Source organism: Saccopteryx leptura, chromosome 3 (assembly GCF_036850995.1).
Source record: "Saccopteryx leptura isolate mSacLep1 chromosome 3, mSacLep1_pri_phased_curated, whole genome shotgun sequence".
Classification (NCBI taxonomy): Eukaryota; Metazoa; Chordata; class Mammalia; order Chiroptera; family Emballonuridae; genus Saccopteryx; species Saccopteryx leptura.
The window spans coordinates 121,717,162-121,732,540 of NC_089505.1; the positions used below are offsets into that span (position 1 = coordinate 121,717,162).

A 15,379-nucleotide genomic window follows, 5' to 3' on the forward strand; every position below is an offset into this window, starting at 1 on the left:
AGTCTCTGCTCAATTTCCTGCCCATGGCTTAAGGCAGGGGTCCCCAATCTACTGCCCGCGGGCCACATGTGGCCCCCTGAGGCCATTTATCCGGCCCCCGCCACACTTCTGGAAGGGGTACCTCTTTCACTGGTGGTCAGTGAGAGGAGCATAGTTCCCATTGAAATACTGGTCAGTTTGTTGATTTAAATTTACTTGTTCTTTATTTTAAATATTGTATTTGTTCCCGTTTTGTTTTTTTACTTTAAAATAAGATATGTGCAGTGTGCATAGGGATTTGTTCATAGTTTTTTTATAGTCCGGCCCTCCAATGGTCTGAGGGACAGTGAACTGGCCCCCTGTGTAAAAAGTTTGGGGACCCCTGGCTTAAGGAATGGACCTCTTCTCTTTTTCTCAAGAATAGTGTTTATGCAGGTCCAGCACATAGGTGGATCCTCTTGGTTTGAGGATCCAGAATGGAGCCCAGAGGAGTTGCGCTCACAAGTTACATGCAGCCAGATATGCCTTTACCCTCCTGGCTCAGGAGGATGAAGAACTCTATCATGAGGATTCTACAAGAGTTGCATCCAGCCCTGGTCTTGTTGGAGCTGTGGAACTTAAGAGTTACATTTACACTAGGTTATTCGGTATATTGGAGGCTGCTGTTGGTGAAAGGAAGAATTCATCCACTCTCACATCAACCCTGCTGAGACACAGCCTGCAGCGGCTGCAAATTCCCTCCTGCTCTCCTCCCAGCACTTATCTTCAGGGGACCTAATTCAGCACAGCGACTGGAGACCGAAGTGGTAACTCAGCCAGTCAGGGGGCTGGACCAGGTAGGTAGGAGACTACACCACCTCCAACTCCTTTCTTTCTCCCTAAGAGTTTCCACAGTGCTTTCAATACCATCTCCAAAAGTAGCCCAGAACGATTTGGTTACTTTTGCGTATTAGTCACGACCAAGGTGTTTTTCATCTCATTTTAAGAGAAAGAAACACAGGCACAAAGAGTTATAAAACTTATCCAAGGTGGTAGAGCTGGTAAGTACAGGATTGGGATTCCTGAAGCCTCCAGGCTTCCTGCTCTTAACTACCAGGCAAAGAAAGAAACTAAGGCTGGGAAGGGTAAGTAACCTGCTGACTGTCAGTCAGCATTGTGACTGTGAAGAGCAGCTGGGTCTAAGGCCTCGCGTGTCCGAGCTTTGGCCACTGCGCGGCGCTGTCGGGGCAGCAGCGCGTCCGCCCGCTCAGTTCTTGCCCACCTCCAGTGCCCTTCTCCCCTTTCACCTCTCAGTTGTTGAGATGGGCCCAGCCTGAGCTGGTGCGACTCGTTGCTGGGTTCCCGAAGGGAGAGTAAGGGAGAAAGAGGCCGAATGAACCCAGAGGTAAAGGAACCCAGCTGGAGAGGAAAAGGGCACAGGACCAACCTGTGTGCACAAGATTCTGAGAGATGAATGCAACACTGGCCCGCGGCTGCCGTCAGGGTTCGTTGAGGGAGGTCTCCGTAGGAGTCCTGCTGCCGGTCTGTAGAGCCTACCCGTCCAGCCAGAAAGGGGGGGGGGGCAGCATTTCAGTGCGACTCGAAGTAGGGGTGGAAGGAAAACTGAGCGAGGGATTCCCAGACCCACAGACAGACCTCGAGGCAAATTCAGGGTTTCCACAGGAAACGGAGACAAGGATTGGCCAAAGGCTTTTAAGAAAGGCACAGAATCACAGAGCCTGAGACAAACGGATACTGAGACACAAAACCGCCGGAGTGCAAGCAAACCCAGAGTGATGGCCGGGACCGCGCTCCCGGACTGCGGGCGCCGCGAAGAAGCTTCGGGGAGGGAGCGACGCGCGGGCAGCGCACTCCCCGGTCTCCCGCGCAAACCCCTGCCTCCGGAGTCCAGTGCGGCGGCCAGGGGGACGGTGGAGGGGTCCCTGCCGTGTCGGACAGAGAGGGGAGCAGTCGGAATCTCTCACCTCTCCGAGGCCCGAGCCTGAGAGCTCTTCGCGATTACTCAAGTGCGTCCCCCCTTGGGCCGGAAGCCGCTCCGGCTCCGGCGGCCCGGCTCCCGCCGCGTTGGTCTCGGGGTCTCAGGCCCCCGCTAGCACTCCAGCTGGGTTTCGGTCTCAGTGGTCCCGGCGCCGCCGTGGGGAGAGGTGATGGGTGGGGGCTGTCTCTACTTCTCCCGGCTTTGGCTGGGAGCCCGCGGGAACCTTACCCTCCAGGGTCTGAGCGCACAGAAGGCAGCGGTTCCAGGAGGACTTGGGGATCTTCAGGGAAGAGGAGGACCCGCCTCCCGCCTGAGCCGAGCTCCCGCCTGAGCCGAGCTCCCGCCGCGGCGGCTGTGGGTTCCCGCCGGGCCCCTCCACAGAGCCACTCCGCCCGCCCCCTCCCGCCCCGCCCCGCACGGCTCAGGGAGCTCCGCCCCGGGCTCGAGCTCTTCCGCCTTAAGCAGCCGCTAGGCGAGGGACGAGTTCCCCGGCCCCCCATCCCGGGGGGACCGGGGGCCAAGACTAGTCAGGGTGAGAGGAGGCCTCAGCTCCTTCCGGGTGCAGGCCCCGGCGCGGGTTCCCGGGGCAGCCGAGAGGGCCACCAGCCGAGTGCTCCCCGAGAGGCGAGCGAGGCGAGTTCGGCCACGAGGGGGCGCTGCGGAGCCGGGGTACACCCCTCCCTGCCCGCCTCAGTCCCCCGCCCCCTCCCCGCCCGCGCGCAAAACACACTCGCCCCAGAGGCAGCGCGGCGGAGCCGGAGCCGCGGCCGAAGCGAAGCCGGAGAACGGCGGCGGCGGCGGCGGCGGCACCATGACCCTGGGCAGCTGCTGCTGCGAGATCATGTCCTCCGAGAGCTCCCCGGCCGCGCTATCCGAGGCGGACGCAGACATAGACGTGGTGGGCGGCGGCGGCGGCAGCAGCAGCGGTGGGGGGGACCTCCTTGCCCGCTCCGGGCCCCGGGTCCCCCGGGACGTGCTCCCTCACGGCCCCGAGCCTCCCTCGGAGGAAGCCGAGGCGGACGCGGCTGAGGAAGAGGAGTCGGGAGGCTGTTCGGACGGCGAGCCCCGCGCACTAGCGCCCCGGGGGGCAGCGGCCGCGGAGGGAAGCCCCGGGCCAGGCGCGGCGGCGGCGGCCCGAGGCGCGGCGGGGCCCGGGCCGGGACCGCCGTCGGGGGGCGCGGCGACGCGGAGCCCGCTGGTGAAGCCGCCCTACTCGTACATCGCGCTCATCACCATGGCCATCCTGCAGAGCCCCAAGAAGCGCCTGACGCTGAGCGAGATCTGCGAGTTCATCAGCGGCCGCTTCCCCTACTACCGGGAGAAGTTCCCCGCCTGGCAGAACAGCATCCGCCACAACCTCTCCCTCAACGACTGCTTCGTCAAGATCCCCCGCGAGCCGGGCAACCCGGGCAAGGGCAACTACTGGACGCTGGACCCGGAGTCGGCCGACATGTTCGACAACGGCAGCTTCCTGCGGCGCCGCAAGCGCTTCAAGCGGCAGCCCCTGCCGCCGCCGCACCCGCACACGCACCCTCACCCGGAGCTGCTGTTGCGCGGCGGGGCGGCGGCGGCGGGGGACCCCGGCGCCTTCCTGCCGGGCTTCGCCGCTTACGGCGCCTACGGCTACGGCTACGGGCTGGCGCTCCCTGCCTACGGCGCCCCTCCTCCGGGCCCGGCTCCGCACCCGCACCCGCACGCCTTCGCTTTCGCCGCCGCCGCCGCCGCCGCCGCGCCTTGCCAGCTGTCGGTCCCCCCGGGCCGCGCGGCTGTGCCTCCCCCCGGACCTCCGACGGCCTCGGTGTTCGCGGGCGCCGCCTCGGCTCCGGCCCCCGCGCCCGCCCCAGGCACAGGGTCGGGCCCGGGCTCGGGCCCCGCAGGCCTGCCCGCCTTCCTGGGCGCAGAGCTGGGCTGCGCCAAAGCTTTCTACCCCGCGTCCCTGAGCCCGCCCGCGGCCGGCACCGCGGCCGGCCTGCCCACCGCACTCCTGCGCCAGGGCCTCAAGACGGACAGCGGCGGCGGCGCAGGTGGCGGGGCCGGGCAGAGGCCTTCCTTCTCCATAGACCACATCATGGGCCACGGCGGCGGGGCGGCGCCCCCGGGCGGAGGCGAGGGCTCGCCGGGGTCGCCCTTCGCGGCGGCGGCGGGCCCCGGGGGTCAGGCCCAGGTCCTGGCCATGCTGACTGCCCCGGCGCTGGCCCCGGTGGCGGGCCACGTCCGCCTCTCGCACCCCGGGGACGCCCTCCTGTCCTCGGGGCCCCCGTTCGCCGGCAAGGTCGCGGGTCTCAGTGGCTGCCACTTCTGACCGCGCCGGGCCCGGGGCCACGTAGGCCCGCGCCGCTCAGCCTCCCCCGGGAGCGCCTCGGCCCCAGCGGAACTCAGGGAGTCTATTTATGCAGAGTCTGCAGACCGTGGGCCGGCGCGGGGCCTGGCTCCCGCTCAGGATCGCGGCGGCAGTTGGGACGAAGCGGGCTCCGCCGCTCAGGGAGAGGCCCGAGTCGGCGCGACGAGGTCGCAGGCCGCGATGCCACCCAGTGTGCGCAGTGAGAGGGAGCGGGGGCGCCTCCTCTGTCCCCGGCCTCGGCGCCTCGGCGGCCCCGGAAGAGCGCTTTGCCCGCTGCCCTCCCAGGCCCTGCGGAACCACCAGAAACACCAACCACGCGGAGGGGTCTTCCTCTCTGTCTCTCCTTCGCTCCTTCCCCATCTTTGAGGCCCTGCTTGTCCAATAATATAATTTAAAGACACCTATTATCTGCTTCGTGCTTACAAGAAAAATTCAACTTGTTTTCCCTTGCTGTTTTCCAAGGAAGTTCGTTCTCTCTGAAACCCAAAGCTGTGTCTACGCAGGTGAAGCTGAAGGGAGCGGTGCAGCGAGGGCTCTCCGCGGTCCCTACGGAAACCCCGGATCCCACTCCACTGGGGGGACAGCCTTCCTCTTTTGTGTTGGGGTGCTTTTGAAGGAACTTTTCCCCTTTCCTGTGGCCGGCTGGGTCCAGCCAACCAGGGCCAGCAGCCCTGTCAGCGTTCTGCTCTGTCCCAGGCCCTCGGATATTTATTGTAGCTAAAGGCGATGAGTTTGGGGTGGGAGAGGAGGTCTGGGTCAAGGACTGGAGAGATGGGGGTGGGGTGGGCAAGGGCACATCCTGTGGCAGGGGGTCCTGTAATTATGTGTAAATATCTGTACAGCGGGCTGCTATCTGCGTTCTGTGTCCACTGGGTGTGCATTGATCTAGACTTCTCCACTCTGAGGAGACTGTGAAATCGTCTGATGGTTTGTGTGGAAGAAAAGAAAAATCTGTTTCCCACCCACTCCCCGTTGGTGTCAATTGAATAAATGTTTGTGAACTCCAGCAGTCACCAGCTCTGTCTGCTTACCTGAACTCCCCTTTTCACCTAGGGGGGCTCTCACAGAAGAACCCCGTTTTCAGGCAGAAGTGGATTGAGGAAGGGCCATGGGCGGCCCAGGCTGTCAGAGAAGGGCTTGGGTTTATCGGGTCTGAAGGAAACAATGGCCTTGGTCTTCGCTGCTAATGGGCCAGGACTCAGGGAGGCCTGTGCCCCCTCCAGCACTTTCAGTTTTGCTCTGGTCCAGGAAAGTTTCTGGGGTCCTGCAGTTTCAAATGCACCTGGGGAGACTCATCTCCCTTGAGTGCAGACTTTAGGTGGGCTGGGCAGATCTGGGTGTCCAGTGCTCATGAATACTACACCCATTAAGTACAATTTGAATGTCTGTCCCTTGATGCGTTTTCTGTGTGCTTCCATGTGCGGGGACTTTTATGGAGCTTGTGATTTGTTTATGTCTGGGTTGTCACGTATCTGTGCCTTGTCCTTTTTGGGGGAGTGAGTTGTATTTCAGAATATCTGTGTTTTAATTTATATGGGTGTCCATGAATGTGTATCTCTGTGATTCTGTCACTATCTCTTTCTGTGTCCCTAAAAAGAGAGAGGTTTCTGTTGTCACTGTAGTCTCCGTTGATCCCCCCCCCCCCATCCACGAGCAGTTGAAGTAAAAGGCTTGAATTGGGGACAATGAACCCCCTCTCTTTTCCAGTGTGAGGGGGTTAGAGGTGTGCTGTGTGCTAAGAGAGAGTGTCAATGTGGTTCTGCTCTGTTAGGGGAAACTTCCTCAACCCTTGAGCCATGCTCACGTCCAGAACCTATTGCTGGAGTGCAAAGTCATTGGGCTGTCTAGTGTCTTCCATAAGCCGTTTGAGTCTCCCAGCTGGCTGCGTTATCTGTACCTGGGATTCCCAGTGGCCAGACTTGGAACTATGTTGGTTTGGCAACGGTTTGGGTGAAACAAAAATGTTACTTTGTAGCTCTTTTCTCTACATTTGACTGAGGTCATAGCAGAGGAGTGTTATGGAGGTGCAAAAGGGAATTCAGCCTTCACAGGAAGTAGGACACATGCAGAGGATGAAGATTGGGAGACAAATGAGACAGAGAAGGAAGAAGACAGATGTAGAGAACTTGAGTGGGGCAGGCAGGAAGAAGTCATACAGGTCTCTTAAATCAGATTCCCAGGCGTTAGGAAAGGAGGAGGAAGAGGACAGAGTGCCCTATAAGAAGAGGGTCAGAATCGGGATCGAGTGGGAAGACTGCACTAAGGGAGAGTGATTGGGGATGCTAAGGCTCCCAGCCCCCTTCCCCAGCGGAGAAGGGACAGGGTTCCAGTTGCATATGGTAAATGCAGCCCTTCTGTCAGAGGTGAGGTACCCTCTCCTCCATCTTGCTGAGAGATTGAGAAGTGGAGGGAGAATGAATGCAGTGGGCTTTTTTCCCCATGGTTTTATCAAACAATCCAATAGACGTAAGGTTAAATTCAATGGTAAAGAGGGAATGGCTGTTAATACTGTGATTATGGTCTCTGGCTGGCTGCTTGGTTGCTGAATTTGATTTCACTTATTTTCACTTGAGAAAGGTTGAACGTGACTGTATGTTTGCCTGCAGTAAAACACATTGTGGCTTAGATGATCTCATTAACCATGAATATGTCACTCCCAGCTATTGAGCTTCAAGTAAAAGTTTTGTCTATTGGTTTTTCCTCTCTAGAAGAGAAAAATTAAGTCAACCAGAATTCAGATATGATGATGGATAGATGAGCTACTTCCACAACTGCTACTTCAAGGAGAAGGAGCAAATCCTGGATTTTTCTGTTTGTCTTTGTGAAAGTATTTATGTGAATTTATCTGAGTGTGTTGCTTGGTGTTTATATACATGTTAGAGGGTCCTTCCATATCAAGAAAAGGTAGAAATAAGAGGACTGGGGAGATGTGAAATACACCCTTTCAGGGGCTTCTAGGGAGCTTGGGACCTCAGACCCCTGACTTAGAGTTTCCCTGGGAGACAAGAAGGCCAGATATAGACTAGATATAATGGTGGCCAAGTACTGGCATCCAGAAAAAAGCCAGCTAGCCTTGAAAATGATCAGAAAAAGATTTGCTGAGAGATCTATGGGATGAAAGCAGGGGTGAAAGAAGGTTTTTGGAATTTGGGACCCCTTTAGGTTGTATGGGCCAGGAACTTGTTAATTAGGAGCTGGCATGGACCCACCAGGGACCTGGACTGCAGGGAGGGGCAAGGAGAAAAATGAGAGAATTGCAGATTTGTCTGGTAGGGTCAGTTCTCAGGCTCCCCACCCCCTGCAGACTAGAGGGGCTCTGTACGTGGCTCCCTCCGCACAGGTTGTGCCCAGTGTAAGGCGGGTTAGTTAGTAGGCTAGCATTCCGTGAAGAGAAATAGGCCATCCCATCTCCAGCGTCTCCTGTGGGTTCTACCGCTGTCTGGGTGGAGATAGCTGTGCCTTGGTCATCGTAGGCCCCAACAATCGATGACAATAATAAGAAAATATCCAGGGCACACCTTCATCTCTTGAGGTGAGAAAAAAAATGCTAACAAATCGGCTTGGGGTTCACAGAGTGCTGGCGAGAGCCGGCAGTTTAAAGGGGAAGAAAATTGGCGAATTTCTCTGGTCAATTTCACTTCATTTCGTTCAATTTCGTTCAATTTCTTTCCGTTTCATCCTGCGTCGGGAAGCCCCAGGCCATAAGGAGGGGGGAGGAGGGGTCTTTCCGGGCAGAATATCCCCCATCTTTCAGGTTTACTTTCTATAGCTGAGGATTCTCTAACTGGTATTCTTTCAGCTACAGCTAAGGGCAGTTATTTTATATTATTCAAGGATATTTGGTTTGGGTGATCGAGGCACATCGATGAGCCTCTTCTTCCTATGTCTCTCTTGCAGCCCAATTAAAGCAGTTAATTCTTTTCACCGCCGATTCTTCCCCATCTTTCTTTCTCCTGGGGCACCCCAGACCACCCAGGAGCGGGAGTTGAGGTGGGGGCGGACACTTCCCCTCCATATCCAATTTGTTCTCGCCACAGCAGGCGCGTCTTCGTGGTTACAAAGCGCTTTTCCCCTGATGACTTTTTTCCCCTTTTCAAAAACACTTCACTCTCTCCCCTTCAACTAGCAACCCTCCCCAGGCCCACCCCTCCTCCTTCTCCTCTCGGGTTTATTTAAACTTCGCCTGCTCCAGCACCGCCGCAGCGCGCACTTAATGAAGTTGAAGGCTCGGTGAGCCTGGCTGAAGAGGGTTTGGAATCTGTTGAAAGGGGCGTTTTGTGACACTGATTGCGGCGGGGGTGGGAGCGGTCGCGGACCAGACAATGACCGATCAGTCCGGTTTTCCTCCGCATCGGGTCAGGCGAATAAAGGCGCCGACGCTGTTTAAACGAGAGACCTTGCAGAAGAAAGGGATAAAAGATTTTGAGTGTGGAGCGTGCCTCGTTGGATTTCTAGCTTAGGGGCGAAGGGAGGAGGCAGCTCGCATACGGTCTTAATGGACTCGGTTCAGAATTTAATTCAAACCCTGCGCATCCGGCCAAAAAGAAGCAGGAGAGTTTGGGTTTGCACCTAAATTATTCGAATACTTGATTCAAAAGGTGGTGTGTAGGCTGGGACCTGGAGATGTGTCCAGGAAGGCCATCCAGAATGATGAGATCCGGCTCCGATTTCTGGAGAAACGGTGAAAGAAAACTAAAGATGTGCTGCGGTCGTACAGTATAATTAAGTCTCCTACGCTTTTTGTCTATCAGGGCACTTGAGAGCAACACAAATGTTCATTGGAGCTTGCACGCGGAATTATTCCCTGTTCTTTAAGGTCGGCACAGACACGTATCAACATAGAAAGCTGGAGACGGAGGTTCCCAGCTCTGGTTTCTGTAACGCATTTTTCCGCGAGCTGGTGGGCGCGGCGCGGGGCGGAGCGGGCACCGCCTCCTTTCGTGGCCGAGCGGGCCGAGCAGCTGGAAGCTGCGGCTGCTGCAGAGGCCGCTGGCTACGAACTGCTGCGGAAGGAGAGCGCGCCTCTGTGAGGTCTGCGCCTCGGGGGTGGACTGGGCGCCGACTACTTCGGGGTTGTTTCCGACCTTCGCTGGGCTCCCAGCTCCGAGTCCCGGCTCTCTGCGGAGCGCTCTCTTTTCGCTCCATACGGACTCAGAGCGGAGGTCGCTCGCAGTCCGCGCCTTTGCCTTTTCCCGTGCGGCAGGGATCTGCGCGGAGAGTCCTCCTCACGGCCATGCCAGCCTCCTGGCGGCAATTTCGTTCTCCTGGATGTGGTCGACAGGCTCTCGGTCTTGAGAGGTCCCATCTTGCCCGCCCCCTCGCCCGCCCCCGCCCAGCTATCCCGCGGAACGCTGCTCGGGACCCGTGCGCGTCAGGCCCGGCACGCGCGGGCGCCGGGCGAGAAGCGCAGAGCAGTCACCACCCGGGGCCTGCGCGTTTTGATGTGGGAAGCCTGGGCCTTGGTGCTCTCTGCTTGTTTCCCTGAAGTTGGAAATCGCCCGCAACTGGTCCCACCTCCGGGTCATTTCTGTCTATGCAATTAGAAATACCTTTGGAATTGCAGTTGCAGGGATCTTAGGACTAAAAAGGATGAATTATTTGGGGGTGGCGGGAGGACAAAACATTTATATTTGTCTCTTTCATCCGTAAAAATCACCGCGGCCCTGAAAAGCGTATTTCAAATGATGTGTCTCGGGGTGGAGGTCGCAGAGGGTACGAGAGTGGGGCTTATTGTCCAAGTTAATTCGCGGGGCCTCTCCCACAAGGGGCCTGCTTTTCTCCCTTCTCTCCCAGCAGGTGTCGGTACCTTCAGTACTCCTCGCTTAGATGCCCCGTCCCATTCAGATATTGACGTGCCGGGTCCCCGCTGGGTTTGCGGAGACTACTGCCACTCTACACCCACCCCGACTCATTCTTTCTTTTCCTTCGGGTTGCTTCTTCTCTTGGGCCCAGTGGGTTCTCATCTCAGTGGCGAGTTCAATGCAAATGTCCCGTCTTTTTTTTTTTAGCTATTTCCACTTGCCCTGAGTCACCCCAGTCTAAGGCAGTTGGTGAGATTATTGCTTCAATTAGCTCCAGAGCCAGCTGGAAGAGCCTTAGAGGGGTTTGAAGACCAACGGCTCTACTTTCTGCTTTGGAGCGGAAGGTACCAGGTTAAGATCACACAGAGATTCTGTTGCAAAGCCCAGAGTGCATCCAACGACCTACCATTAGCTTGTAAGCATCATCACAAACGGTTTTAACTCTGGTAGTTGATAAAGCTGATAACGGAAGCAAAGGAAAAACAAGTGATTACTACTATATTTGAGGTAAAAATGTGTTTGTTGTTTTAAGAGTTAATGGTGGTAGATTTCCATTTTATGATGATGGTTCCAGGTACAAGGAGTTGAATCCGGGAGCTGGAAGCACCGGTGGGCGGGCTTAGTACTCAGCTCCCCAGGTCCCGGCCGTGCCAGCCAGTCGTACTTCACGGAGGCCAAGGCCGGCTAGAGGATAGTGACCCCTCTAAGTGTCCTTTTGCAAACCCATGGGTCTTCCATATAGCAATGTGAGGGCAGGTGGACTGCAGGGCCCCTTCCTGGTTCTGATGTGCCCCAGGCAGTTACTCGGGCCTCTGATCCACATCTCCCAACTTGATCCTTCAGTTTCTCTTTTAACCCCTTGAAGAGTGTGAGGCCAGCATCAGGGCTGTCCCTGTCAAAGAACAGGTTCCCGTATGGGGAATTACCTAGTAAGGGTCATAGACAGGTGAGTTCATCTGCCTCTAGCCCTGGAAAGCTCTTTACTCTGACTCCTTCCTTCCATCCACAAATATTTATTGAGCACATACTGTGTGCTGCACGGTATACTTGAGGTGCAAGCAGCAGATATCTGCCTAGCGTCATTACAAGCCGTTTAACTCTGGTGGTTGATAAAACTGATAATGGAAGCAAAGGAAAAACAAGTGATTACCACCATATTTGAGATAAAAAGTGTTTGTTGTTTTAAGAGTTAATGGTAGTAGATTTCCACTTCATGATGATGGGTCCAGGTATCACAGACCATAGGTGTGTAAGTGCGTTTTGGGTATCCGAGGACCCATGGCTGTGTATATGTTTGTGTTTGAGAGGGGACTAGTAAGTGTCAGTGTGTGTGGGTGACTGTGCTTGCGGGTGAATATTTGTGAATGACCGTGTGTGCTAACATGTATATTTGTGACCGTATCAGTGTGAATCCCAGAATGTGGTGCCCCCTCTTCCTGAGTTGGCTGGGGCAGAAGCTGGAGGGCTATGGGTGTGGAGGACTGGGGTTAAAGCATTAGAAAGGGATCTCTGCAGAGGTGGGAGGAGGAGGACTGATTTCTGAACCTCTTCCATTATTCTTCTTGCAAAGACTGGGACCTGCCCACCTTCTATCTACTTCCTTTCCCACTGTAGATGAAACTGGGAATTCAGAGTACCCAGTGAAGTCACTGAGGGGCCCAGTGACTTGGCCCGCAGGAGCAGGCTGGCTTCCTACCAAAGCTCCCATATTTCCCATTCCTGCTGTTGTCCAGTCCCGTTAGCCTGCCTTGGGTTCCGGATGGATCCAGGTTGTGCCAGAATGGCTAAGACGCTCTATTATCTTGACTGTGACCTGCTCTCCTGACAGGTGCTGTGAGCACCCTCTCTTCTAGACTGCACAGCCATACTTGGTCATGGTCCTAGAGGGCTTTGGAGCCTTTCTTTCCATTCCCAGTTAACTATTCTCCTGCAGTGAGAGGGTGGGTGCAGTTTGTATCACTAGAGCTTGCAAGGTTCCAAGGCTGATATTGAACTGATGGGAAACAGGTCTGGAGGAGGGGTGAGGATGGGGCTTGCCTGAAGTTGCTCAGCAGGATGCAGATGGGAAGTGAGAGTCTGCAGCCTCTATGTACAAGCATTGATCATTGAAGCTTTTTGGCTAGATATTTTGAGGAAAATAAAAACCTAGCATCTCTCCTTGTACTCTAGGGAAACCTCAAGTGTCTGAGCTATGGATGCTTCTGAATCCACCTTCCTTTCTGGTGGCAGGAAAGTTGATGCAGGTGTGGAAGAGTAGACAATTATCTGAATAAATCAAGGCATGAAATAGGTTTCCCTTAGGCAGTTGGGTCATGGGTAGGGGGAGACTGTGGGTGAGCAATAGAAGCTGATTGTGCTCCATCCTACTCTGCATTCTCAATCTTTCCCCTCAGCCCCAGGCCAAAGGAGGTTGGCAACCAGCTTGACTTAGAGCAGGGGTCCCCAGACTTGTTACATAGGGGGCCAGTTCACTGTCCCTCAGACCGTTGGAGGGCCGGACTATAAAAAAACTATGAACAAATCCCTATGCACACTGCACATATCTTATTTTAAAGTAAAAAAACAAAACGGGAACAAATACAATATTTAAAATAAAGAACAAGTAAATTTTTTTTAAAATAAATTTTTATTAATGTTAATGGGATGACATTAATAAATCAGGGTACATATATTCAAAGAAAACATATCTAGGTTATCTTGTCATTAAATTATGTTGCATACCCCTCGCCCATAGTCAGATTGTCCTCTGTCACCCTCTATCTAGTTCTCTGTGCCCCTCCCCCTTCCCCTAACTCTCTCCCTCCCTCCCTCTTATGTCCTCCCTCCCCCCACCCCTGGTAACTACCACACTCTTGTCCATGTCTCTTAGTCTCGTTTTTGAAGAACAAGTAAATTTAAATCAACAAACTGACCAGTATTTCAATGGGAACTATGCTCCTCTCACTGACTACCAATGAAAGAGGTGTCCCTTCCGGAAGTGTGGCAGGGGCCGGATAAATGGCCTCAGGGGGCCGCATGTGGCCCGAAGGCTATAGTTTGGGGACTCCTGGCTTAGAGAAAGAGGTCTGAGGAATGGCCATAGTTTGGGACTAAATAGACTCCAGTTGTCCAAGGCAGTAGCACTCTTCCCTCCCTGCTTCTAAGAGTTTGCTGTAGGCAAATATGTCAGCCAATCTGCTCACCTGGCTACTCCAAGCCTTGCTTCTTGTGCGCCACCTGACTCCAGGACTTGCACACAGTGGAGAAAAAACGAAGAACATCCTGGCTATCTAGGCCTAAGACTGTCCTGGTGGAACCATTCCTTCCTGTGTCCGGATGTGCTGGCCAAACTTCTGGGATCTGAGGGATGGGGGTGTAGGCCAGTGTGTGTGTGTGTCTTTGTGTGTGTGTGATGCGCCGTGTGTAGCATAGGAATTCTGAATTATACTTACCCCTGGAATGTACCAGAGCTTTGATAACTCTTTCCTCTTCTGTCTTGGTTTTCATTTTAGCACCTACCTTGAAGATGATTAATTATCCAATACTGGGTGCATAGGAGGGGAGAGGATTCCTGAATCTAGCCAGGCTGCTGGCTCTCTGTGACTGGACCAGTACCTCTCACAGTCACTGAGCCTCGGTTTCTCTGTCTGAGAAATGAAGCTGGAATATGTTAGCCTGGACTTGCCTTCTAGGTCTTGGTCAGTGACTTCTCCCAGCTTCTTCCTTTAGTCTGCTGAAGAGTTCTCATTCCTTCCTCAGCTCCTCTGAGAGAGGGTGCAGGATAAGATAGTGGCTGGCCTGCCTGTGACAGGCTGTGCTGAAACTCTGGAGACAGCCCAGGTGAACGCTCAGTGCTTCTACTGCACACAAGGGTGGTGGGTGGCTTGGTTCCTTCCTTTCTGGACCCAAGGGGCTTCCACTCTAGACTGGTATTTTTCCTCCCTTGGCAAGGCTACAAAGGGGTGGCCAACTCTCCATAGATGCCTTAGTCCCTCAGTTCTGAGTGGACTTGCCCCCTTTGTGAAAGATGGGGAATGTGGGTAAGTGTGAAGGCGAGTTGCCACCCGGCAGCCTGCTGAGCTCTCCGTGGCTCATGGTTTCTCTATATGGGCACTAGGATAAGGTGACATGGGGAGGAAGCTGGCCAGAAATATAAAAGGGAGCCTCTACCCAGCTCTGTTCCTCCTGGCCCTGTCCTTTCCTTTCTGGTGAGCCCTTGGGAGCGTTTGACTGACTGGGGGGAGGTGAGGGAGGCCGGACACTTCATGGGAGTTGGAGAACTCGAACTTGTGTAGGTGGTGGGCCTGGTGTGGGAAGAACAGTCCTTTCCCAAGCAGCATGGGGAAGAGGCTGTGACTCTGCCCCCTTCCCCAATGTCCCCGTCTGAGGACAAACAGAATTCAGGTTTTGTAGGGTTGTATCAGGAAGTACTCAAAGCCTGGGGCTGGGGAAGGGAAGAGCCACAGCTCTCAGAATGGGTGTTCACAGAGAGGGGGCCTGGGGAATGGTAAGAGCAGGAGGGAAAGGGCCACCGGGCTGTGTCTTCGCTTCCCCAGGGGTTGGGGCTGGAGTTTCCCGGTGACTTTTCTCCTCTCTGCTTGCATCTCTGAGTCTTGCTTTCAGATGCGCTCACGCACCAAATTACATTCTCTGAACAGAAAGAACCTCAAAGAGGAGTGCAAAGAAAATTCAGAAGCAGAAGCAATTCTGGATGGCGGAGGTCCGGGAGCTGAGTCCGGGCTGCTTCCCCTGTGCAGGGAGCGTGAGAGGAGAGAGATTCTTGAAACCCTCCAGTTGCAGATCCTGGGCGCTGGCAGAGCCCAGCCACCTGGGGGCGCCGCTGGACCCAAAGTACTCGTAGAGCACTGGCGCCAACTGAGGTGACCCCGCCCCGCCCAGCCGGGTCTGACCCTTCGTTAGAGACGACTCTAACCCAGCACACGCGGTGTTGCAAAGCTGCTCACCTAGCGCTAAAAGGAGGTGACCCTGTGCTAACGCGGCGACCCAGCTCTGAGCGGGTCTGACCCTGCGCTAACAGGTGTGCCCTAAACCGACTGGGGAAGCTCAGTCCTAACCTTATGTGCGTGGGCTAAACAGGTTCTTATGCTCTCGCTTTCAGTGCTTTCTGCATAGATTAGGAGCTGAGGCTGTTCAGTCCTTGTGGAAACATAACTCTCTACCCCCCACTCTCACACTGGTTGCTGCTCCATCCGTCTCTCATCTGGCCTTTTAAGCCAATTCTGGGGCTTCCGTTTGAAGAGAAGCCTGGACATGCCCTGCAGCCCTGGGACAAGCAGTTCA

General features: G+C 55.3%; 1 protein-coding gene across 1 annotated transcript; it reads left to right on the forward strand.

Moving 5' to 3' along the window:
- The first annotated feature begins 2,729 nt into the window (after positions 1–2,729).
- On the forward strand, positions 2,730–5,289 carry FOXD2 (forkhead box D2). The gene has a single exon (XM_066372165.1). It carries the CDS (start codon positions 2,769–2,771, stop codon positions 4,257–4,259), a length of 1,491 nt encoding a protein of 496 aa, XP_066228262.1. The 5' UTR covers positions 2,730–2,768; the 3' UTR covers positions 4,260–5,289.
- The last annotated feature ends 10,090 nt before the right edge of the window (positions 5,290–15,379 follow it).